The 27,172-nt window shown below is 39.9% G+C and overlaps 1 protein-coding gene across 3 annotated transcripts in view; it reads left to right on the top strand.

Annotated features, from left to right (window-relative positions):
• The window catches only part of LPGAT1 (lysophosphatidylglycerol acyltransferase 1), a 118,005-nt gene extending 91,076 nt beyond the window's left edge, over nucleotides 1-26,929 (top strand). For all 3 annotated transcript variants that reach the window (XM_044387817.3, XM_044387818.3, XM_026509098.4), the window contains exons 7-8: nucleotides 19,400-19,506; nucleotides 22,155-26,929. In XM_044387817.3, the coding sequence (XP_044243752.2) occupies nucleotides 19,400-19,506; nucleotides 22,155-22,306 (259 nt within the window). In that variant the 3' untranslated portion in view covers nucleotides 22,307-26,929. The remainder of the gene's footprint in view (nucleotides 1-19,399; nucleotides 19,507-22,154) is intronic.
• Nucleotides 26,930-27,172: the final 243 nt, after the last annotated feature.

The following is a 27,172-nucleotide window of genomic DNA, read 5'->3' on the forward strand; positions in this document are numbered from 1 at the left end:
ATCGAAGCCACTAGTGTCATAACTTGGTGTGTCCCTTCCTGTCCTAATATTTTTATTACACAGATATACTTATATGGTACTGTTCTGTATGTTTTTTAAACTGTAGGTAACCCTAGGTGATTTATCATTTTACAACATGTATTTTTCCACTCTGCATTATTTTCTAGATCTTTTTATTTTTACATTATGGTTCCCTTTCATTCATATGAACTATTAACACTATTTAACTGTTCTATTCCCATGGTATGATTGTCACACATTATCAATTCATTCTCCTATTGTTGGATACCTGCTTTCTCAGTATTTTTGCTATTGTAATAAACAATGTCACAATGAATATCTTTATACCTGTTTCACTAAGCATATGCCAGTAAGTGAGAGTTAAAGTCGGGTATGTGTGTGCCCAGCGGGAAAGTGCTAGATCATAGGGTATGTGCATTTTCACCTTTACTGGACATAGTCAAATAGTTCCCGAAGTGGTTACATCAGATTACAATCTCATTAGCAGTATATAAGATCACCTCTTCCAATATGTATGTCAAAGTCATCACCTTTAACTTTTGCAAATGTGATACGTTTGAAATGTTATATCATTATGTAGGCCTTGGGTTTCATATTTATGACATGAGTGTGATAATCCTGTAACCTGATAGTAAGGTACATTGCCATGAAACAAGAATAGGGTGAAGCTAGCATCTTTATCTAGGTATTCAGCCACTGTTAGAAATCTTCCTGGTTTACTCATTGCTGTCTATCTTCCCCATCTGGAACACGACCTCCTTGAGAGCAGATACTTTGTCTGTCTTGTTGACAGCTCCCAGAGCAAGGCTGGCGTACAGTGGAAACACAGTACTTACGAATGCATGAAGGCTAAAGTTTATGCTGTCTAGACCTGCACTGTCCCATTACAGCAGCCACTCACCGCATGTGGCTGTTGAGCGCCTGAAATGTGTCTAGTCTGCTTTGAGACGTTTTATAAATGTAAAATACACACTGGATTTCAACAACCAGTAGGAAAAAAAGGACTGTAGAATATCTCATTAATAATTTTTCTTGGGGCACCTGGCTGGCACAGTCAGTTAAGTGTCTAACTCTTGATTTAGTCTCAGGTCATGATCTCAGGGTTAAAGGATTGAGCCCCACGTCGGGCTCCACTGGGGGCATGGAGCCTGCTTAGGATTCTCTCTCCCTCTGCCCTTCCCCCCACCTCTCTCTCTCTTAAAAAAAAAAAATAATAATTTTTCTTGATGACATGTTGAAGTGATAATATTTTAGATTTGGGGGCTTAAAGAATTACATTTCGTTAACATTATGAGATGTCCTCTATTATATACTTTGTTAAATACTAAGTTTATTTTCAAAAATAGAAGCATGCAACTATGGAAAATATTTTATAGGTAGACATTTCTCCAGCATGCTCACATAAAATTCCTTTATACTTCCTTTTAGTATGTGTTCTTATATATATTTTTAATGTAGCTGTCACTATAATATGCATAAAAGTTATTTATATTCTACTTTATCCCATATAACATTTTAATGAACATTATACCTGTACTTTCTATGTACTAGGTGTTAAGATTACAAATTTTATAAATATTTAAAAATATTGTTACAAAGTCTTTGTGGCCTTCCAAAATCCTACTTAGTGTATACATTTAATGACCCATTTCCTTATTAGCCATAGACTCGTCAGGCTTTATTTGTGACTTTTAATAACGCCATGCTGGATATATTAACACTTACATATAGCTCCCTCCACCCCATGTTCTAGATTCCTTTATAAAAGATATTTTTAACCTGTTATTTCTGATGTTAGCTTGTAGAGTATTATTAAAAGGACACCTGAATAGGGAGAATGATTGTCAAAGAGGAGGGAAAAACTTACTTATGAGAAAAATTATCAACACTTAGAAACTATACTATTTTAGTAATTTTATGCATAAACCTAATATAGTTGTGATTAATATATCATTTTGGTTTTCCTTTCTGTTTTTTTTCTTACTTCCTAAAACAACAAAATTAAAAAGTCACAAGTTTTTACAAGTTGTAGAGACTATAATTTCAGAAATAGTTTTTCCCTCTAAAACTTCTATTATGGAAAAGATCAAACCTGTAAATTCAGCCCCTTGTATCTGTCTTACTCTTATGGGGAACGTTGTTTTCCCTGTGCTATTTCCCACATCCTGCTGGATTATTCCGAAGCAAGTCTCAGATATCGTATCATTTCATTTGTAAATATTTCATTACATATTCTCTAAAATAGAAGAATTCTTTGTTAAAAAAATTATGTATTATCATACCTAAAAATATTAATAACAGTTCATTAAAACCATCAAATATCTAGACAGTTATCAAGTTTTCTGAATTATCTCATAAATGATTTTTTCAAAACAGTTGGATTCAGTTAGATTGCAGCTATTCAGTATATATCTTACATTTCTTTTTATTTACAGGTTCCTCCCTCTTTCGTTCTTCTTTTCTTTGGAGTTTGTTTTTTGAGGATACCGGATTATTTGCCAGTAGAGTTTGCTACAATTTTGATTTTGCCAGTTGTATCCTGTGTATTCCTCTGTCCCTTCTATTGCCTGTTAATTGGTAGGTAGAAACTAAAACTGCATCAGATTGAGGTTTGAATTTGCTTGACAAGAAATGCTTCGTAGGTGGTGTTGCTTACTTCCATCAGGAGGCATAGAATGTCTGGTCGTCTGCCAGAAACAGTGTTTGAGGGCTGTTTTTAGTTAAAAATTTCAAAGCAGGGGCTCCTGGGTGGCTCAGTCAGTTAAGCATCTGACTCTTGATCTCAGCTCAGGTCTTGATCTCAGCGTCATGAGTTCAAGCCCCGCGTCAGGCTCTGCATGGAGCGTGGAGCCTACTTAAGAAATAAATAAATAAAGTAAAATAAATTTCAAAACAAATAGGTCCTATGCTTTGAAGAAAAAAATGATACTTCTCATTCTATCCCTTTAACCACAAACAATGATGTCAGGAATTTCCGTTTAGAATCGAGGCCTCTTCTGGCACCCAACACATAATGAGGATCAGTTTTGCCTGAAAACCCTCCTTATGATCGTATAAGAAGGTCTGTAGTCTAATATTATTTTGTGAGCCATTAGGAAGGGTTTTTCCCCATGTCCCAAACTATAAAGGTTTGGAAATGTTCTAAACTTAATTGAAAAATGAACTATGAATCATCCACTGGGATGACTGTTGGTTGTTTCAGTCAGGGTTCTCTCCAGAGAAATAGAACCAACAGGACATACAAAACAATCTGTAAGAGGAGATTCAATTTAGGAACTGGCTTTCATGATTATGGAGGCTCAGAATTCCCATAGTCTGTGGTCTACAAGCTCTAGAACCAGGAAAGCCAGTGGTCAATTCAGTCCGAATCCCACAGTCTGCAAAAAGGAGGGAAGGGGAGGATGATCGCTATCCAGTCCCTGTTGGAGTCCGAGAGCCCAAGAAGCAGGAGCACTAATGGCCCTAGGTCAGGAGAGGACGGATGCCTTAGCTCAAGCAGAGAGAGCAGATTCACCCTTCTTCTGGTTTTTGCTCTGTTCGGGCCCTCAACGTATTGTATGACGCCCACCTACATTGGTGAGAGCAATCCTCTTCACTTAGTCTACTGATTCAAATGTTAATCTCTGCTAGACATACCTAGAAATAATGTTTAGCAGCTATCTGGGCATTCCTTAGCCCAGTCAAGTGGACATATCAAGTTAACCATCACAATAGTCTACATAGAGAACCCAAGAGACTGAGTTGACCATCTATTTATGGAGTTCAGCGATCTTTTATTTTAATTTAAATTCAGTTAGCCCCCATATATAGTACATCTCGAGTTTCACACGTAGAGTTTGATAATTCGTCAGTTGCGTGTAACACCCAGTGCTTGATATAGAATCACCACAGAAAAATCAGCGGCATCCCTTTTCCTGGCAATAAATAGAAAATGTAATTTTTTTAAAAGATACGATTCTCAGAAGCAAGAAGACTATAAAGTACCTTACAATAAAACTTAACAAAAAAACGTGTAAGACTTGTATGAAGAAGAAATCTAAAGCTTCATTGAGGAACATAAAAGACCTGAATAAATGGAAAGAGAGACTGTGCTCACAGAGGGGAAGGCCCCAAATTACAAAGACATCAGTTCTCCCAAATCAATCTATAAATTTAACACAATTACAATTACATTTATATACAGGAGGGTTTTTCTGGAAACTTAACAAAATGGTTCTAAAATTCATTTGAGAGAATAAAGATAACTGAATACAGCTAAGATAGTTTGAAGATGGAAGAAATAAAGGAATTCTTCCTGCCAGATGTCAAGGCTTACTGTCATTAAAACAGTGTAGTATGAAGGCAGGACCAGATGGATGGAAAGATTAGAAAATCCAGACTTCTCTGGGGACTTGTGTATGATTAAGTAAGTATCCCATATCAGCGGCACACAGACTGTTCAACAAATGGAGTGGTTTGGGACCATTGGTTTTCTATAGCGTGGTGACTTCCCTAGAGTTGCTGTTCAGCTGGTGACAGCGAATGCCTCTGGTGGGGATGGGGAGGGATCTTCTCATGCTATTATTTGAGGGTTTTTTTTTTTCTTTTTTAATAACGTGAGTGTATTCATTCTTCAATTTAAAAAACTAATCGAAAAAAGAAACTGCCTGCAGAATTTTAGAATTTTGTTCTAATAATCCTTTGCATAATTGCAACAAAAGCATTTTCATCAGGTAGTTTTAAGAATTTAATAAATTCACCTATAAGATAAATACCATTTAATGGACATTAAATAGATTTTACCCCTTTAAATCCAGCATATTGAAATGCGCAAATTATATAGTTTAGCTTTTCATATTTTGGTGCTTTATCCATAATTTGAAAGCTGAACTTTAAGAGGCTTAAATTTCTATTATACTTTTTTGGTATAAAAGTTGGACTAAAGTAGAATAAAATCAATAAGGTGAAAGTCGGTTTTTTAACTTAATGGGGACCAAATTTCAGGTCACCTTTTCCCAGTAACTATGAACGACTCTAGAGTAGTTCACACCTGAGTGACACACACTTGGGCACTAATGATGCACGCTTAGGGCTTTAGCACCCTCCGCTCGAGCCCCCAAATTACCCGCCTGGGAGTGAGGTACCAAGATTGCCTCTTGAGCTAAAAGTGGCTTTCTTTTTTCCTCGCAGGAGAAAAGTGTCCTGTCTTTAGTTTTTCTTATGCTAGGGCTTTTCTCTATCCTTGCTTGGAATTATTGCTCATTTCAGCCCTACTTGTGCTGTTTCTAATGATTTTCTTCTTCCTCCTGTCTGCTTTTCTTAGCACCTCTTGTTTTCTGTTGCCTTGCCTCTGTACCCTAGCTTTTCCCTGGAAGAGGCTGGACGTTTTAGTCATCGGTCACTATTGAGAGCTTCTGGTTGGAAAATGGAAAGTTACACATTGAATTTAATCTTTAAGTTTTTAGTTGTGCTTGGCTGTTTTTATTAGTGTTCACCACCCACATGTTCTTTCTTCTTTTCCACACCAGCAGTTTTTTTCCCCTTTTCCTTTAAGAAAAGAAAACATTTTAGGTTGGCACCATTCAGGATGCTGGAGGCATTGAGTAAGTGGTCTTAATTGAAGTTTTACTGAGTTGTGGGTTGAATTCTGTGTTTCTGTAATGAAGTTGAAATTTGAAAGAGGTGAACATCATTTCAAGTGAGATAAAATCGTCCTCTACTTAGAAGACATACTTCATTTCTATTTTTTTTTTAAAGATTCTGTGTTTGTTTATTTATTCACTTTAGAGAGAGAGCATGAGCAGGGTGAGGAGTAGAGGGAGAGGGACAAGCAGACTCCTCACTGAGCACAGAGCCTGACTCCGGGCTCCATCCCAGGACCCTGAGATCATGACCTGAGCCAAAATCAAGAGTCAGACACCTAACCTACGGAGCCACCCAGGTGCCCCGACATGTCATTTATTTCCAAATATTTATAAAAAGTCATACGTGGAAGAAATTTTGTACTATTAACATAGTTGAGAACGAAGACCACAATCTACGAATCTAATTTACTAAAGCTGTTTTCAGTACAGGCATCTGGACATAACAGGATTTGGGGAACTGTGATAAGCTTTGGAAATGAAGAGCTCCCTCCCCACCTCCCTGGCCCTGTGGGCTTCCCCATGTCCTTTTCACTTTCAGGTCTCTTCAAGGTCAATCACAGTGACTGCCACTGGTATTCAAAAACTACTCTTTTGTTTTCTAAGTTAATCTAGTGTTGTTGGAAATAGTGTGTCCCTCAAATAAAAAAAAAGTCTTAGCATTTAATTTTTAACTGAATAATGGTTAAGCGTAACTCTGATGATCACTGTCTTTTAGTGACTTGCAGTCATTGAACTGAATCTGAGAAGTGGCAGGGCTAGCTAGGTCTTTTTGTCTAACCTTTCATTTAATACAGGATCTTACACACGCACACACACCCCGTGACAGATTGCTTAAATATAGACTTCTCCAGGATCCTGTTTTTAGCCCTCTTTTGTCTGTGGAGGTTGAGTTCATAGTAAGAGAGTAAACAGAAATAGGTCCTCTGCAGACATAGCTCTAGTTCCCCGGCCTTCTCCCACGTTCCAGACCCTCACATCACTTCCTTTCCTCCATCGGGATAACCTGTTGCTTCTGCAGGCCTAGTATTTCTAAACTGCACTCATTTTCCTTCACACAAACTTGTTCCTCCTGGCTGTCCAGTTGGGCTTTATGTTACCATCATTCTGCACTCATCCAGAATGAAAATTTGAGTTCCTTTGACTCTTCCACTTTTAATTTAATTCTCTCTCTCAAATTCAGCTGCCAGTTCCTATGAAGGAAACCTCTGCAGTGTTTCTTTCTATCCCTTTTTTAAAAATCTAAATGCCACAGCCTAGCTCACACCTCATTATCTTTTACCTGGAATATATTTGTTTATTAAATATTCCCTTTGTTAATATTGGTTCCATCTTCAATCATTATTTATTTTGTTGCTATATCCTCTTCCTAAAGCATTAAACCTTCTCCCCCCCTTTTTTGTTATAAACATTAGTGGAAGAACTGGCAAGATTTGAATGAAGTCTGTAAATTATAGATCCTAGTATTGTATCAGTGTTAATTTCCTGATTTTGATCATTCGACTATGGTTATGTTAGAGGCTGTCCTTGTATTTAGAAAATACATGTGGAAGTACTTAGGGGACACTGTAACTTCCTCTCAAAAGTTGAAAAATCATATGTGTATATATCAGAAAGATATGTATGCATATATGGAGAGAAAGAATTGTAACGTAAAGCAAATATGGGGGAAACTGACATTTGGGGAATTGGAGTGAAGCATATATGTGAATTCTTTGTAACATTTTTACAACTTTTCTTGAGCATAAAATTATCTCAAGAGTTTTCAAAAGTTATTAGGGAAATAGGGAAAATTCTGTATGCCATCTCCTGGGTTTTGCTGTGAACCTTAAACCGGCCCCCCCAAAAATGGTCTTAACAAAAAAATTTTTAAGTCATTAGACTCAGGGAAAGTGTAATAGTGATTCTCCTAAGCAAATATACCAGTGTTGTGTTTTGCTTACTTGACAGTCCACTTCCTTCATCAAGCATTTATTTGGTAAGCATCTTACTATAATCTCAAAAGACAGAACACAAACAAAGATGTAATAAGAGGCCTGAACAGTGCCCCCTCATTGTTTATGCCGTCACGTGGCATGTTGGTTTACTGCAGTTTTGACCGTCACAAGAAGCAGGGCTCAAGGGGAAGGAGTCCCAGGCGGAACTTTCCCCGACTGTGAGAGGAAGCAGCGGCCAAGGTGCTACCTGCCTTCTCCCTGTCCACAGGGACGTTCAAGGTGCTGGAAGTTCTCTGTGACCCTGGGTTGGCTGTCTCTTGGTTTGTCCCTGTGCTGAAGTGGGTAAAAGCCTATATCTGAGTTGCTGAATTCTATTTTCAGATAACTAAGTGGGCTTTTTTTTTTCTTTTTTCTTTTTAAGTCTTGCTAGTGGATCCAGGGGGAAGCTATAAATATTACATTTTGATATGTTGAGGATGAAGCCTTGAGTAGCTTACCTCAAGACAGCGGCTCTAAAGCAAAACTTCTGGGACTTGAATGCTGGGAGATATTCCGATATGTTAAATTTGACAGTATCTGTTCTTGTCCATAAATCTATTTTTGGTGATAAGTTTAGTTTCTGCATTTCTGGGTTATTCTTATCACACTAACCCCGGTGGTGTCACTTACTATTCCCATGGTACTGATGGCTGTCTACAGATGGCACCGCCTAAGTCTTACACTGGCAGATTACTTTCCTTTTAATTCCGTTCGCCAAACTTGAGTTCCCATGAAGGATTAGGCACTGATTTACACACTGGGTATGCGATGATGAGTACAGCACAGTCTGATGGAAAGAACGGACACATACGAAAATAAATAAAACATAAACTAATATGCAGAGTTACAAAGGACAGAGTTGGCCCTAAGAAGGGAGTATTAACTGTAGGAGAAGAGGAGAAAAGAACAGAGGGATAAGAGACCCAAATCCTTATCTTCCGTAGCAGCAAGTCAATGAATACATTTGAAGCTGGATAATCTAGAAATGGGGGTAGTAGCGTGTTTATAAGCACGATGGAGGTAAATAGCAAAAAAAAATTGAAGGGCATTGTGTCTGGGAAATGGGTGTCTGGGGAGGGAAAAAATAGGGTTATTATTTTTCATTGTCAACCCTGTAGTACTCAGACTCTTGAAAACGATATGCATTTGGTTACTTTATTTAAAAAGATTTTTAAATCCTACTTACTCTTTTAGGCCAACTCAAATGATGCCATTTCCATGTATCCTGTGCTATAAGTAGACGCACACACCCCTTCCTTTAAACTTACACAGAATTTCTTTAAACTCCTTATACAACATTTACCATATTCTGGTTTTAGAGTATTTGTTTACTTTTCTTTTTCCTCTGCTAGATTATTAGGCTTTTGAAAGCAGGAACTGTTCATCTCAAGATTTTCCTCAATGCTTAGTAATTCCCTTACTTGTAGCTGGCATAACTGAATTGAGGGTTTAGCCCTGTTGTTTGTTAGCTCCCATTTTGGATCCTTGGTAGCATGAAAATTCAAATGTTCTAACTCAAATATATAGAGGTACCAGCTGCTAAGCATTATTTATATCTTTTTTTGCAAGTGTAATTTAGTGCTCTTAAATCTGATTCAATGGATTTTGGTAGAATACTCTATTTAAGAGCACATTCTGGATTCCTGATAATTAGAATTTTTGTTTCTTGAAAATTAGAAGCTAGTTTCTCATTTGGATAGCTACTGGTATTGGGAGGATTTATTTCTGTTATTTATTTGTTTATTTATTTATATCCCACAAGATCTCCTTTTATTTGATTCCAAGAGAACTGGTATTGAGTGCATTTGATACTTTGCCATATTAGGGGGTTAGTTGTTTTAATATTTTAATCCCACAGTGATGAAACAGAGTAATAAAAGTAGATTGCTCTTGAGGGAGCATTTGGTCTGCCCTCCTGGCTGTTTCCTAAGGCAAGAGAAAGTCCAAGCTATTCTAGGCAGATGGTAGGGGAGGCTTTCTGTTAAAACACAGCCCCGTTCCCACACTCACCCCCACTTAAAGCAGTATATACTTTGCCAACCTTACCATGTCCTTTCAAGAATTCATTTGGTAAACCCAAACTTCCTCTGTTTAATTCAGCCATATTCTTAGTCACTTTTCTCCTTATAAAGATGCTTTAAATACTATTTCGAGATGTTCTTTAGCCCTATGGCTCTTGCTAAGTTATCCTTAGGTCGATTAGGCCTGATTTTATATTTACAGAAACAGTAGATGTTTATAAGTCAAAAAGTAATGCAAATAATTCCCCAAACCATTTGGCTGCTATTCAGTGCGGTAGAAGTGAGTAGTTTAAAGAGTGCTACCTATATTGCAAAGCTGTGTTAGGATAGTACTAAATTATCTAAAAGTAAAAAGTCAATAATTTGTAATGCCATTCACTTAAAAAGTAAAATCCAATTTTTAGATTTAAGTTTTAAATTTTAAAACATTCCTCTAGTATCAGGGTGAAGTGAAGTTTAACGGATTTTCCTAAAAATCCAACTATTTAAGGATATCTAATTTGCAGGAAACAAAGAAAGAAATGATTACGTTTCCTGAATAGTTAAGTTTCCTGCGTAGCTCTGGGCACACCTCTCTTGTACCTGGAACTGTGCTGGCTACCAATTGTGAGGCCTGCTTCTGCTTGGAGTCTGTCCCTACATAACAGAGTTCAGGGGTCATCCAGAGATTGGAAGTTGTAACTCCCCCTTTGTGTGTGCTTCTCTCTGGGATGCCTGTCTTTCCAGCTGCTGTGGTCATCCTAATCTCTGTCCTCTCATTCTTCAACCAGTAAGACTACATATTTCCGTGTAAACTTTAGGCCTCCCTGTGTGGCGCTAATTGGGAATTATCCTCAGGGAAAAAGCTGGAAGAAATGGAAAACTCACCCAGTGCCATTCCTGTCTTCCCAGTGTTGACTCTTTTCCAGTATCTGCCTGTTTTTAGTCACTCCCCAGTGCATTCCACTAATTACTTTTTGTGTTTTGTCCAGAATTTGTAACTGTTACCTGTGAACTACTCTGCAATTGTGAAAAGCAGAACTCACCTTTTGTCTAATTTTAATGACTGTTATAAGTCATAGGGAAAGTTACAGCTAAATCTCAAATTTTAAGAGGTAAAAGAATAGATTTTGCCCTTGAGTACTTTTTTTGCCTTTTAAAGTAGTACTGCATTGTGCCAAAGTGACTATACACATTGTCACTGAAGTCACATGGCGGTACTTAGTAAAAAAGATGTTTATCTGGGGGCGCCTGGGTGGCTCAGTTGCTTAAGTGTCTTACCCTTGATCTCGGCTCAGGTCTTGATCTCAGGGTTGTGAATTAAAGCCCTACATTGGGCTCCACGCTGTGTGGAGCCTACTTAAAAATGTTTTTAAAAATTTATAAAATTGGAGCCCTTGGGTGGCTCAGTCAGTTGAGCGGCTGCCTTCAGCTCAAGTCATGATCCCAGGGTCCTGGGATCGAGCCCCATGTCAGGCTCCCTGCTCAGTGGGAGCCTGCTTCTCCCTCTCCCTGCAGCTCTCCCTGCTTGTACTTTCTCTCTCTCTCTCTGTCAGATAAATAAATAAAATCTTTAAAAAAATAAAATAATAATAAAAATTTTAAAATTTAAAAAATATGTTTATCTGTATAATTCAGAATCTTTTTATTATTAACATTGAAATGAAAACACAAGATCTCTCTCTACTTAAAGAGAACTCATAGATTGATCCCCAAGAATATGTCCCCAAATTTGCATATCCCAGTTGTGAAACACTGCTAGCTATCCGCTAAAGCAGAGCCTCTGACTCTGTTATTCTCCAGTTTAAAAACTTTCCACGAGGGATGCCCGGGTGGCTCACTCTGTTGGGCAGCAGGCTCGTGATTTCGGTTCCGGCTGTGATCTCAGGGTTGTGAGATGGAGCCCCACATGGATTCCGTGCTCGGCAGGGAGTCTGCTTGAGATTCTCTCTCCCTCTGCTCCCTACAGCGTTAGTGCAACTCACGCGTGCACGTGCTCTCTCTTTCTCTCTCTCAAAATAAATCTTAAAAAAAAAAAAAAACCTTTCCATGAGAGGCATTCTCATAAATTGCTAATGGGAATGTAAATTGGTGTATCTTTATGAAGACAATTTGGCAATATTTTTCAAAATTAGTAATGCGTTTACTCTTGACTTAGCAATTTCACTTCTGGAATTTTATCCTCTAGATATACTTGTACACATATGAGTGGACATTTGCACTATGTCATTCATCGCCACATTGTTTAGAATAACAAAAGATGAGAAACTGTCCATCATTAGGAAATAAGAGGAATTTCATGTTTACTGTGTATTAAGAGATTACAATGAAATTAGAAGATTTTTTTAACAGAATGATAAGGAAAATATCTATAAAAATGTATGGGATATAGCATAATCTGTGTTTAGAGGAAAATCTGTAGCCCTAAAAGCTACTATGAGAAAAAAAACTGAAAATGAATGATCTAAATGTCTATCTCAAGAAGTTAGAAAAAGAAAAGCAAATTAAATACAAAGATAGTAAAAAGCAGGGAATAATAAAGGAGAATTTATTGAAGTGGAAAACCTACAGTAGAAAGAATAACAACAAAAAATTGTTTTTTTAAAAAGCACTATAAAATTGACCAATTCTTGGCAACCCTGATCAAAAAAAAAAAGACCAGGGGCGCCTGGGTGGCACAGCGGTTAAGCGTCTGCCTTAGGCTCAGGGCGTGATCCTGGCGTTATGGGATCGAGCCCCACATCAGGTTCCTCCGCTGGGAGCCTGCTTCTTCCTCTCCCACTCCCCCTGCTTGTGTTCCCTCTTTCGCTGGCTGTCTCTATCTCTGTCAAATAAATAAATAAATAAAATCTTCAAAAACAAAGCATTTTAAAAAGAAAACCAGACCAGTGTTGCCAATATCAGGAATGAAAAGGAGACATTACTATAGATTCTACAGTCATAAAAAAGACAATAAAGGACATTAAGTACAATTCTTTCAGAGCATAGAAAAGGGGATACTTCTGAGCTTGTTTTATGAAACCAACATACCTTTAATCTAAAAACCTGAACCAAGGATATTATAAGAAAGGAAAATTTACAGACAAATCTGTTACATGATTATAAACGCCAGACTAACCCAGTGATATGTTAAAAACACATCAGATTATGTACTGAGTATATATATTCCACGAATGAAAGTGGTTTAACATTCAAAATCAGTCAATTTAATTCATCACATTAGAGAATAAAGGAAGAAATTACATAAGCATGTCAACAGATGGAAAAAATTGATAAAGTGTTAACTTCCATTCGTGATAACAGAAAATACTTAGTAAACTAGGAATAGAAGGGGATTCCTTTTTTTTTTTTAATATTTTATTTATTTATTTGACGGAGATAGCCAGCGAGAGAGGGAACACAAGCAGGGGGAGTGGGAGAGGAAGAAGCAGGCTCCCAGCGGAGGAGCCTGATGTGGGGCTCGATCCGACAACGCTGGGATCACGCCCTGAGCCGAAGGCAGACGCTTAACGACTGAGCCACCCAGGTGCCCCTAGAAGGGGATTTCTTTAATCGCATTAATAGTATATACAAAAAAATCTATAGTAATATCATACTTAATGGTGAACTATTGGATGTTTCCCCCAAAAGACGAGAAATGAGGGACAAGGGAGCTCGTTACTATCACTTCTATCCAGTATTGTCCTGATCAGGCAGTGTGACAAGAAAATGGAGTCAACAGTGTAAATATAGAAAAGGTAAAAACCAAATTGTCATAATTTGTGTTAATTCATCTTCCTACATGTAGATTAAGGTTACAAGATTGTTTGGTGGACATGGACATGCCGCCTTCACAATATAAATGGCCATTTCATACAACCAGGTACCTGAAGAGTCTTCTCAGACAAGGGAAGAGGCTGGAAACGCTACTTTACAGACTGACTTCAAAAAAAAAGTCATCTCCTTTTCAAATCCACTCTAAGTTGAGATGGTGGCTGGAGATAGGGAGTTTGACCTTTTGCAGGCAAGGACAAAGATGTAACAGACGAGGAGGTGTGAGCTTAGTGTTGTATGGTGAGCATGGAGAACATTTTTCCATAGAAATATGTTTGCCTAACGGCTGAATTCTGTAGGATTCCATGTGCACTGCAGGTGAAGTAGTCTGTAGAAATAGTCTTAGGAGCTCGTGTATCCTGTGTGACTTTCCCCCAGAGGGATCTGCATTCTTAGTTAAAATGGGGAGAAGAAAAAGAGGAGATAATAAAATTCTTAGAATATTATTTCTAATTTGAGGCTTCCTTATAATTCAAAGAGTAGAATTACCCTTTGAAGGAATGGAAACACACACTTGTTTAAATAGCCCCGGGCCTCCTCATTTGAAATCGTATCTCCGTGTCTCTGCTCCTCTGATTATATCAGTATTAATATTAAGAATCTTGAAAATCTCTGTCAGGAATTCACCCTTGTAGTACTTGGTAACAGCATTTATCTTTTTATGAGACTGTCTTGAGGCTGGCTTCATTGCTGCCTCACTGGTATAGAGATACACCACACAGACTATCTGTGGAGAGAATTATGCTGTATGAAAAGAGTCACAGACTGCCAAACCCTTATAACAGCTTCAGGTCCGGTCCAGTCACTACAACTGTTGCTGAACCCAGAAAACTCGAAAGCACAATATTTACCATTTAACACCCAGCACCATCACTGCTGAAGCCAAGTTATGCCACCACCCTCTGCCCAGTAGTATACATATATAACAACTTTGTAAGGTAAATACTATTATTAACCCCATTTTACAGATGAGGGAAGTAAGTTGTACAAAGGTTAAACCATTTTCCCCAGGTCACATAGTCAGCAAGCGCTGTAGAGCCAGAATTCAGCCACAGGCAGTCTGTCCCAGAGTCTGTACTCTTAATCACTGGGCCAACGACCTTCTGGGATTATTTAATTATGCCTAAAAAGCAAAGACTCTCCACATATTAAAACAAAACAAAACAAAAACCCTACTGTTTGTGGAAGGGAATCTCAGCCATGAAGTCCTACTCTCACTGTAGTGAGGCATAGGAGAACATGAGAGACTGAAGAGGCAGACATTTTTTGTTTGAAAGAAATCTTCCAATTACCTAGGAGTGTAGGCATGAAAGGGGCTAAGAAATACGGGCCTACGGGATGATTTTATGTACTGTAAGCATTTCGAGTATTTTTTCTCTTTAAAAGTCGTGATGTTCTTTAATTCCTCTTTTTGTGGTTAGCTCTTTCAAAGCAAAAGAAAATCTAATTCTGGTAGGGGATTTTACAGTAGCAAGCTGAAACTTGAAGTTTCTGGACCTTAGGCTCTCCTATCCCATTAAAATATTTAATAAACCAGAACACTTCCGTATTACAACTTTAGAGCTATTTAGTACTAAGGGGGATAGAAAGGTGACTAAGATTGGGAAACGTATTTTCTGTGTAAATAAAACTATGTTTTGGTTACCTTTCATCCTTTTCAAATTCTTGAAAGCAAAATTTTTTAATCAAAACTGTAATTTCCTGAAATTGATTTTTAATAGATTTTTTTCATACCGTACTCTTCCTTCGTTTCCTCTCTTCTTTTTCCTGCCCACAGATGCTTATGTTGGGGTGTTGAAGTACCCCAAGTCTGGTATTTAGGTGTTTAAATAACAAGAGAAAGGGATCTGATTATAATGCGATTCATAAATAATGTTCCTTCTGATTGTTTTGTATGCAAATGACCATGCTATGTGAGTAATTTTTAAGAAGCCTTTGAAGGAGTCTGAGCATGGGCAGTCTGGTCATTTGGAATCCTTTGTACTACTTGGCTAGTCTGGACATTGTGTTCTACTGATAAACTGTAGAAGCTGTTCAATGTTTTTGTGATGGGTATGCGTCATTATAATTTTCAAATCCTTAAAAAGTGACTGACACACATTTTGCCTAAACTTGAAATAGTAATATAGGCCCCGTTGTAGAATGGCAAGTAGTAGACACTGGCCAAAGATAGAAAATCATCTTGGACTTTTCAGAAATAACAGGACAGCTTCCTAAAGAACACGGTGGCTCGGACTCACGTCAACTTTCATGCCCTTCCAAAACTCCCGTAGAATGACACTGAAGAGTTTCTTTAAAGTGTAAACCCACAAGGATGAGTAATACAATAGGAAAGGCAATAGTAACAAAAGTCGGGAAATTGGAAAACAGATCGAGCAGCCAATAACCTAACAGAACCCTAAGCCAGCAGGTAGCCGGGAGCCAGCCTGACTTAACACCACAGAACTGAAAAACTGGCAGGATCAGTGCCCGTGGAAATGAGGTTGAAAGACTTGCTACACTTGGGGGGGTCTGGTTGAAATCTGTTGATGAACTCAGATCCCCAGAACACCTACCCTCCGTTCCACAGCTGGGATATTCTTCGTTCCCTGCCGTGGCAGGGACTGGAGGCTTACTCTGGAGAGGGAACCACAGGCTGTCTAGACTCAGGGGCTCCCGGCACAGTTGAGGCAGAGGTCCCATAATGAAAACAGTACGGTTAAGTGATGTCAGGGCGCCGAGTGCTGAGACCCCCAGCCCTGCTGTTTCACTTTGCCATCAGAAAGCCAACAACGAGGCCTTCACTCTCTGGGCAGGGCACTGGAGGATCTTTGTCTGCAGCAATGGCAAGTTCAGGAGGAAAGACCAACTTAAATGGCCCAACCAGATCATCCTTAGCGAAGCTCCCAGTCCACAACGTGCACTCACAGGCTGAGAGCCTTCAATCAGCTGTTTAATCCCCTTATCCATAAATGTGAGTCAACAAACGAAGACTCTCCGGATAACTTCGTCATCTGATCGGCCTCTGCTGTGAAAGACGGAGACTTAAAACAAACAGAAAAAAGTGACTTGGAGGGATGGTGCAGGGAGAGCACAGCTGCCAAAAATCCTAATAGTTCATTAACCCTCTTCTGTACTTTCATGAATGTTTTAAAATTTCCATTCTAATTTTCATAAAGATAAGTTATTGTAACAGTAAAACGACAGTATACTATAAAAAAGGAACATTCAAAGAGCTCTTAGAAATTAAAAATACGAGAAAAGACGTAAAAACTCAGTAAAAAAAAAAAAGTTTAGAAATTATATAAGAAATCTCCTAGAAAGGAGGACACAAAGACAGAGATGGAAGAATTTGAATTGCAACCCTGAATCCTCTGTCTAGTCAAATTATCAACCAAGTGTGAGGACAGGAAAAGAGACATTGGCAGAAATGCAAGATTTCAAGTACCCTTTCTCCAGAAACCACTGGAGGATATGCTCCATCAGAATGTAGAGTAAATACAGAAAAAGGAAGACATGAGATGTAGGAAACATTAAATGCATTTTAGAAGCATCACCAGGACAAAGTAAGGGGCCTTTGCAGGATGAAAACTACAGGCAACAAATCCGTAGTGTGGGTGAAATTTATTCAGGAAGATAAAATTAAAAGAATGTCTGATGCACACAAGCACCTTGAGAGGTCCATCTGGCTCACTGCCTGTTTTTTATAGTGTATATGTTCAAGTAACATAACTATAGCCACATATTTATACATGGTCTAAGGCCGCCTTAACACTACAAAGCAGAGTTGAATAGTTGCGACAGGTACCGTGAAGCCTGCCAAGTCCAAATACTTTCTCTCTGGCCCTTTAAGAAAAAGTCTGCAGACACGCTCTAGAGAATTGTCTCTAGACGGACAAGAGTTTATGGTTGAATTAGTTATGTATACAGAGAAAATGATGAAACCGCGCAGTGCAGGGAGAACAAAAATTGGGCAGGAAGGGAAGAGTAGCCTTGCTTTACTACATGGCTTAGCTTTGAATATATGTACGTGATTATAATAATGTAAATGTCTAGTACTCCGCTAATTAAAATGACCATACAGCTGCATTGGGAAGATGGGAAGGTTATGAATGCGGGATGGGAAAAGGAAGAAGGCGCTTACTCCTCCTCTTCCATAGTGGGAAGTCAGTAGAATGGCCCTAAAACTGAAGGGGAAACATGGCAATAAATATCAGGATGCTTGTTTAAAAGAGGTAAAAATCGATTCCTCTGGGGAGGGAGGAACAACCGGCAGTGGGACAGGGACCGCTAGTGGGACCGGGACCGCTACTTTTCATACGAACCTTTTGCAGGCTTTTATTTTATTTTATTTTTTAAAATATTTTATTTATTTATTCGACAGAGATAGAGACAGCCAGCGAGAGAGGGAACACAAGCAGGGGGAGTGGGAGAGGAAGAAGCAGGCTCATAGCGGAGGAGCCTGATGTGGGGCTCGATCCCATAACGCCGGGATCACGCCCTGAGCCGAAGGCAGACGCTTAACCGCTGTGCCACCCAGGCGCCCCCTTTTGCAGGCTTTTAAAACTGTGTACCTTTATACCTATGATTAAAATAAAATTAAGAAAACTCCCCACAAAACTGGAAAACAAGAAACTCTTTTCAACGTCAGCAAATACATCGTATGTACTCGAGGTGCCCCTTTCTGCCCTCCGGTCCCGCGGACATGTATCGTTATCACTCATCATCCGGGTCGTTTCCTGCTGAGCCGACACGTTCACAGGATCGGCACATCGCGCTCCTCTAAGAGGTGGCCCCGCTCAGGAAACCTCTATCTCTGATACAATGTAGGCACCAATTTAGGCAGATTCTGTCTGTTCACAAACATTTCCTCCAAAAGAACATTGCTAAAATGCATTATTTGGCCTAGCATCTGACTACTCTAAATGTGTCCTAAAGTAGCTGCATTTATTTTATTTTATTTTTAAAAGATTTATTTATTTAATTGAGAGAGAGACAGAGAGTGTGTGGGCGCATGCACACAAGCGGGGAAGCACACTCCCTGCTGAACGCGGAGCCCACCCCGGGGCTCCATCTCCCCACTGGGAGATCCTGACCTGAGCTGAAACCAGGAGTCCAACACTCAATGCACTGAGCCGCTCAGGCGTCCCAGTAGCTGCGTTTTAAAATTTCATCTCTTCGGGCGCCTGGGTGGCACAGCGGTTAAAGCGTCTGCCTTCGGCTCAGGGCGTGATCCCGGCGTTATGGGATCGAGCCCCACATCAGGCTCCTCTGCTATGAGCCTGCTTCTTCCTCTCCCACTCCCCCTGCTCGTGTTCCCTCTCTCACTGGCTGTCTCTATCTCTGTCAAATAAATAAATAAAATCTTTAAAAATAAATAAATAAATAAATAAAAATAAAATAAAATAAAATTTCATCTCTTCGGAACACTGTTTCTTCTTAAACCCGCTAGCATGGGAAGACAGTTATTGCTCAATAATTATTCATAGCTACCAGACAACTTATTAATATTTTCTCATCATCTGGCACTGGACCTAACATATTTAATAGGCTGGTAAATGTTTGAATGAATGAATAAATGAACTCTGTTGTATAATCAACAATTTTTTAAAAACCAAGGTGCCCTGAGAAGCTGCAGAAATGAATCCTTGCAAAAGCCAAAGGTGATTCCATAACTTGTCTTCAGCTCTTCAGTTACCAAAGCTAAATTGTGCTGCCTTTTTTTTTTTTTTTTAAGATTTTATTTATTTGACAGAGATAGAGACAGCCAGCGAGAGAGGGAACACAAGCAGGGGGAGTGGGAGAGGAAGAAGCAGGCTCATAGTGGAGGAGCCTGATGTGGGGCTCGATCCCATAACGCCGGGATCACGCCCTGAGCCGAAGGCAGACGCTTAACTGCTGTGCCACCCAGGCGCCCCTAAATTGTGCTTCTGAATGATTTTGATTTCTGAATTAAAGTAGTTTTTGCTTTTTTTCTAACTCTACATAGGATCTTTCCGATCAAAGATGTGCCCCTGGAGACGGATGGCCTTTCTGATTGGCTCTATCAACGTTTTATTGAAAAAGAGGAACTCCTATCGCATTTTTATGAAACAGGTACACAGTTTCCTATTACTTATGTTTCTGAAGTTGGCAATAGTTCCAAAGATGTATGTTAGGGGAGGTAACCGTTTTTCCATTCTTCAGATGCCCTAAAGGAATCAAAGTATTTCTATATTTAAAAATTCCAGCTTAGAATATTCATAAGGACAGTGTTAATGTTAAATTTATTCAGGCCCTTACTTGAACAGCCAGTGTGCAAGATCACATGATGAGTAAAATGTTGCACAAATGGAACTAATTCAAGTCAGTGCGCGGTGTGTGGAAGACTACAGTCATACGCGTACAGTTACACGGGCTGCTCTGTGAAGTTGCAGATAACATGTATGGTTTGGCACTGTACATGGTTATTTACATAATTCCATCATCTTGCAGTCATTTGAGATCATTTTGAACCATGTTTTTACGTGCTTATTCTTTTCTTTACATGTAGGGATAAAGCTTACTTTTTAAATTTTCACAGATACAACCTTATACTTTTCTCCTTGAGAGAAAAAAGTCAATTTACCCAAAGGTCCCTTATCTATAGTTAATTTTCTGTACCTTCTGTGAAAACTGCAATGCAGTGAAACGGACATAGGAAGGGAGGAGGAGGGAGGGAGGAAGAAAGGAAGTTAGGAAAGAAGGAAATGAGTGTTGGTAGAATGTCAGGCATTACCAAAGTGCTTTCACAATAACTACGCCCGCCCGTTGTAGGCTTATTGTCTGGATCCTACAATAAGAAAAGAAAAAGGGGAAGAGAAAGTTGGTTTAGGCCTGATGATGGCTGTGAGATGTTAACACAAAGTGCTGTTTTCTTCCCACTTAGATTTTTTTGGTTCAGAATTAACGTTCATGTTAAATCAGACGGTCAAAGGCCTAATAGTGAGCAAAGGCTGATACTGTTAATTACCTTTAATATTTTTGTTTTTGTGTTTAGGATTGTTTCACATTACACACAGCAGGATTCCTTCCTGATTCTAAAGTTCTGACCCTGGGGCTGTGGGGGGGAGGGGGGGATACTCATATGATAGGGGTTGGACCTGTGCATGTCTCTAGAATTCTTAGTAATACTCATTGAACAAGATGCCCCTCTCCGCCATGTGCATTCCTTGGTCTTATTCTCAAAATTTCTTTATTTTTTTTTTAAATATTGTATTCATTTATTTAACAGAGAGAGCGCGCGCTCTTGCACAAGCAACGGGAGCAGCAGGCAGGGGGAGAAGGAGCAGCAGGCAGGGGGAGAGGGAGCAGCAGGCAGAGGAAGAGGGAGAAGCAGACTCCCCCGCTGAGCAGGGAGCCCGCCACGTGTCTGGATCCCAGGACCCCGGGATCGTGACCCGAGCCAAAGGCACACACTTAACTGACTGAGCCACCCAGGAGCCCCCCAAATTTCTTTAAAGATAAACTAGGATAGATGTGTAAGAAGGCATGAGGTAATTAAGAGTCAACAGGATCTCTCTTTCAGTCTTCATCTCTTGCTTTATGGTATTTAGCCTAAATTGTAGCAGCAATAATGGAGGTCTCTTTTTGAGAAAGCTGTTTGTATAATAAACCTTGAAACTTGAAAGTGTTCTCTGTAAATTGCTTGTGAGACGTAAATCCCGCATGAATCAGCTTACCCAAAGGGATTATCAGCAAGGACAAAGACTATTTGAAATGCTGAAGTGTTATCAAGCTGACCTTAGGTAATATTGCTCTGAAGTGGTCTAGCTTTCCCTTCTAGAAAAGAATTTAAAGACATCTGTTTACTTTGTGTTTCTCCTTTTAATTACTAAGATATATTTCATAAATAATATTGCCTTCTGAAAAGAATACCAGTGATTTACCACCACCTTTTTTGTGGCAAAAACATTTAACTTGTCAATGGAGGAATTAGTGTAAATTATATCATTTCAGAAATTATTTAATATCAATTTCGGGGCACCTGGGTGGCTCAGTTGGTTCAGCATCTGCCTTCTGCTCAGGTCATGATCCCAGGACCCTGGGATCGAGCCCCGCGTCCGGCTCCCTGTTCAATGGGGAGCCTGCTTCTCCCTCTCCCTCTGCTGCTCCCCCTGCTGTGCTTTCTCTCTCTTTCTCTCCCGCTCTCTGTCAAATAAATAAATAAAAATCTTAAAAAAAAAATACACACACACACACACACACATCAATTTCACACATCCTGTGTCCTGGCCACTGTAGAAATCTCTAGGGTTACAGTGGAAACAAGGCAGCCAGAGTGCCTGCTCTCATGCAGTTTATATTCCAGAGGGAGACAGAGAGTAAACAAGTCTTTAGAAAAAAGAAAAGATAGATCTGGATCATTACAGATTGAGGAAAGTGCCAAGAGGGAAATAAACGCGGCGATGAGTGTGACTGACTTGGGGGGAGCGGGGAGCGGATGGTATTTTTTCTGATATTGGAAGAAGGCAGCTGAGCCCGCCATTCACCGAGATGAGGAGAGGCCTCTCAGGCAGGAAGAATAAGCACAAATGTTCTGAGGCAGGAAAGGGCTCAGCAGTTTGAAAATTGTATTTCAAATGAGATCTCTCTCCAGGAACAATGGAAAGTCACAGAAGAGTCTTTAAAAAACAAACAACAAAAGTCCTAGGTAAACTAATATTCAGCTTTTGTTCCAGGAGACCTTACCACCAGTAAAACGATATTTCTGTCTTGTCTTTTAGGGGCTTTTCCACCTCCCAAGGGCCATAAGGAAGCTGTTTCCAGGGAGATGACCCTCAGCAATATGTGGATATTTCTCATACAGTCTTTTGCGTTTTTGTCCGGCTATATGTGGTATAGCCTCATCCAGTATTTTTACCATTGCCTGTTTTAGGAATTGACTGGGACTTGTCAAGGTCACCATAGGAGTTCAGACCTTCATAAGTGTGCATTATTTTACATGTGCAAATCGGAATATATAAAAAAAAAAGCAAAGGAAATTCAGTGGATGGATTAATATTTATCCCCCTTTGGGATATTTTAAAATTCTACTAAAATGAGGATCAGTATATAATGACCTGCTAATATGTTTTGAGGACCTTTCACGTTTTAAAAAGATACACTCTACCATACATTTAAGCAGACATCACATTCGGAGAAGAAGAAATCCTAGAATCATCCTAGAAGACTATCCGAGAGAAATTCTGTTCCCACCAGATACAGTTGGTAATCTAGTCAAGCTCAGAGCGTATCCGCTCCTCTAAGCTAGTAGTCTCTCTTAGGGCAGAGCTGTAGAGCGCCCTCACTTCCACCAGCTCTTGCTGGGTCACTAGGAGCCTTGAGGGGAGCTGGGCGGCACCCTCAAGACCTGCTCCCCTGTGGTTCGCGGGGACACTCCAGTGTCAGCCATGCCCGTGGGGGAGAAGCAGTGTCCACTGGACACGTTCCGGTACTAGAATGTGTTCCTAAAAAAGGCTCGCTCAGTCCGACATCGTGTTTACATGCGCTAGTGCTTTCCCTTAAATGAGGGGGGTCACTGGATTTCTCTTTTTGTATAGAGGCATATCATAGATTGATAATTGTCTTTTACCAAATGCACTTTTATCAGATGCATATAGAGCAGAGGGTTAGTAATACAGCCTGAAAACAAATGTAAGCGTGATCAGTGAGTGGGATTCTTGAGAGGCTGTCCTGTCTCTGCGTGTGTACCTGGGCGCCCCCCTGCACAGAGCGCCAGGCCCACGGGAGGCTTCTGCCCAGCTCAGAGGCTTTGTTCCGCCCATGTTGACTTATTAGCACCAAATGTATTTGGGGGTGGCTGGAACAAATTAAAACATTTAAATTATCAGTTTGAGGTGAAATAGGGGTTTTATTAGAAAATTAAGAGCTAGAGCCAGACGTAGGCTTAAAATGGTGATAAGTTCTCACATGACACCCCCAAACCTATGTTCTATCATCACCTCGAGTTGCTGCCCACATCAGTGTGGTGTGACTGGGAGACAGACCCACACCAAAGGCTCCCCAGTCTCTTACAATTGCTTTTAAAGAGGATAAAGTCAAGTTTCTATTTCTAGAGAACACTTTTTTTTTCCCCCGCTACATTCATGTGATTTACCTCACGGTAGAACCAGACTCTTCTCAGAAAGTTCTGGGACTGCCTCTGCCCCTCACCTGCACTCCCAGTGTTGAAACAGAGTTGGTGTTTGGTTTGGGATTGTTAAGACTCTGAAGATCCTAGTAAGTCAGTGGCAGTTTTCTGTGATATGAGCGTTGTAGATTCCCTGTTGTCACTAATCCTACAATGGCAATTTCGAGAAGTAGGCCAGAAAATAAAAATAAAGGCTCGTGTTTTCTATTTTTCAATAAACCAAAACCAAAACCAAAAAACCAAACCAACAACAACTGAAAAGATGTGAATTTTCTCCCAGTTATGTGGGAAAGGTAAAGCAACACCAAATAGAAGCCCACAGCAGCCTCATTCTGTGCATATAGGAAAGAGAATACTGTGTTAATGAAATACCTCGCTGCATATTAGGCTACTACTGGTAAAACACAGAAGACAGTGTTAATGTGTGTGCTTTGGTAGGGTCGTTACAAGGTGCAATTTTTTTTTTTTTGCAATCTAAGCATTGTATTGTGTGTTTTACAGTGACAGTGAGGAGGTGAAACCGATCTTAAGAGGCATGGATGTTGGTAGGAAGCCAGACAGAAGCTTAACGATGCTTCTGTTTGAGGTCCAGCAAACACTGCTGCATTACAGGCTGAATTGAAATTGTTCATTTGAGAGATTAGTCAGTCCCCTGGGGGATAAGTTGCTCACTGTCCAGTATGGCCTGCACAGTCCTAGCTAACTAGGCCTTCTCCTCATTGCTAAAGCAAGCCACAGGTAGGAGTGGCCAGTTCTATCAAGGAGGAAACAGAGAGAGAGATGGATACATGCATACATAAATGCAGTTTAGGGCCACTGCTGCCATGGCTGTGCCCCAAAGGAACTTGACACTGTTAATACACATTAAACCAACTATCTATTCTGTAAGACGCTTTACGTTTTCTTCAAGTGCAGAGTCATTTCGACAGTCTTTCGAGTGACAAATACCAATAGATACATGAGTTCCTTTTTGAAAATAGACCTGTGAGTGTAAATAGATGTGTCACTGATCTGCATATCCCTCCCCACTTGTTTATCAACGTGTTCTCTCTCTTCTGTTTGTTTGAGAGCGTCGACAGCGCTCTCCGTACCAGGAACTGGAGTTCGGCTACTTGCACCAGGACACGTAGAGAGAGAATCCGTGTTCTATGGCAAATCAGGGAAGCAGCAATATGCCACTGTACAGAAGTGAAAAAAAATTCCGAATTTGTACTTTCTTTGCAATGTGAAATAAAAGGAGATTTAGGGAATACACATTTTGTGAAGGAGGAAAAAATAAAACTGTGCCAGTTTTACACCAGTAGCTTATAGAATCTCAGCACTTCTTGGTCTCAGCTGACCTGCCTAGATTCCTATAGCAAAGAGGGTTGAGAACACCCTGCTGGACCTTCATCTCAGCACATCACAGTGATGGAGCCCCCGCTGGGCCATCAGCCGAGGGCAGGTGCGGTGCATACAGAGGGGACCACACCGGCAGTTCACTCTTCACATGAGAAACTGTCATTGGTGTTGAAATATGCAGATACGATGGAGAAACCTATACGCCAGTGGAAGGTAAAGAAAAATGACAGGATGGAAACGGACATTTCGGGTGGGCCAAGAAGTTACTTGAGAATCTAAATAGCTTTTTAAAACAAAGATAGCTCTGAGTTCAGATCTGTCATATTTTAAGTAGATTTTAATATTACAATCAACCATTAATTGCCCACAGTGAAGGAACTAGGGATTACCAGATAATTAATCCAGTAATAAGTCATAGTTAGCCAAACATCTAATGTGTATTGACGAGTTTGAGGTTTTTTTTCATCAGGATTTTTTCGTTCTTCTGGGGATGCTTGCTGATTTTAAAACAAGGATTTCGATTGTTTATTAGTTTCTCTTGCGTATGTATTAATGACTGTGTTAATGAGTAGTGAAAAGATTTGGGAAGACAGACAGCTTCAGAAAGAGGGAACACAAAAGCCTAAATAATCCATGGGCTAGAAAAGGAATCCCTGAATAATCAAGAGTTGGCGGTATTGCAACGATGATACTCAAGCCTTTAATGAAAACAAGATGTGACATCACCCAGTACGAACCTCAGAACATCCTTCTCGTGTTAATATCGTGCGGACTGATGTGAAGAATGCCTCTTCATTCTTTGTCCATGTTGCTCACTTCTTGTGGGTCTGTCTTTAGTGACGTTTTGACAATCACTTCCCTAAAGACTCTTCTGAACTAGCGGGACCTGGTTATAATCATAGATAGCAGTCTTTAATCATGGACAGTCTTATTGGATTCTTTTGATATTTAAGGAAATTTTATTTGTGCTGCCGAATAGCAAAGAGTTAGTTATTTTCTTCATCACACAGGATTTCACTCCAGAGTTACCATCACGAGCGAGTCCGCTCTGGTCCACAAGGATGAATAAAAATGGTTAGTCTTATTTTTTTGCCATGTAGTGCTGTGAACCTTACATCTGTTCACGTGAAAGGCAAAGTCCAAAGCAGCACTGGGCGGCAGGTATACTGGTTTATTGTAGGAGGGGGTGGAGACCAATATGTTTGGGACCAAAACCACCTACACTGGACATTTCTAGATCACAGAGGGGCCGGGGGCTCTCTGGAGCAGTTGCTGGTTGGTGCTTTATTGCAATCATTGGCATTGATCCTCAACAATTAGGAACTGGACCCTGGGAATAAGCTGAGGGTGCTGAACCGCTGGGGAGGGGGACGGGAGCCATATGGAAGATAAAATAGGGTTTTTTTCTGCAAAATTTCCACTGGAGGATTTTTACATTTAATATTTTTTAAAACAGTTGAAAGAGCAAAAAATTTTTAAGTGTATTCTAGTTGCAAAGTATGCACACATATTTTGAATGGCTTTATTTTTGTCGTGTAGAACTGTTGAACACAGGACTGATGCACGAGCTCTTTACATGTGAGGGGTCTGCATTTCACAGTCACTTATCTCATGACTGGGTAATGACACAGTTACACACAAGCTGCCATTGTTGCGTTAAGTGCTCTCATTTTCTCTACAGTTATTACAAAGTTGTATTTATTTTAAACAGATGGGTTTTAGTTTTCCCGATGCCATATGTTTACTTCAGCTTTTGTTGACCTGTTTTTCTTTCTTTGTTATCTGCATGTTGTAATGTATGCTCAGAATGAATGTAAAGGCTGCAGCAACTGTAATTAATTTTTGTAAAGGGCTGGTCACACGTGGCTCTGGTTCCTGAGTGCGTACGGGATTATCTTAGTAACCAGATCGCCTTTTCAGAAATGTAGATGTGAACACCAAAAGAAGCATTTTCTCAACAACAACAAATGAATAGCTGGTTCTATTTTTTTTTAACCTAGAAAAAAATAAAGATTTTTTTCAAGTAAAGTGCTTTTACTTCTTAGTGGTGGGGACGGGGCGTTTGTGTGTTTCTGGAGATATTTTGGCATGAACATCTGCAGACATGGACTCAGAGCACATCACGGCAGGTGGCTGCTGAGGGCAAACTGAAAAACCAAATGAAAACCATTGTACTTCCTTCGTGGGTTTTAGACTCTTCCCTCCGCTCCTTTCCCACTCTCCCCCATGGTATGGTGGAGATACTGGTATACTGGTGGCATACTGGTAAAT

Source organism: Ursus arctos, unplaced genomic scaffold (genome assembly GCF_023065955.2).
Source record: "Ursus arctos isolate Adak ecotype North America unplaced genomic scaffold, UrsArc2.0 scaffold_2, whole genome shotgun sequence".
Lineage (NCBI taxonomy): Eukaryota > Metazoa > Chordata > Mammalia > Carnivora > Ursidae > Ursus > Ursus arctos.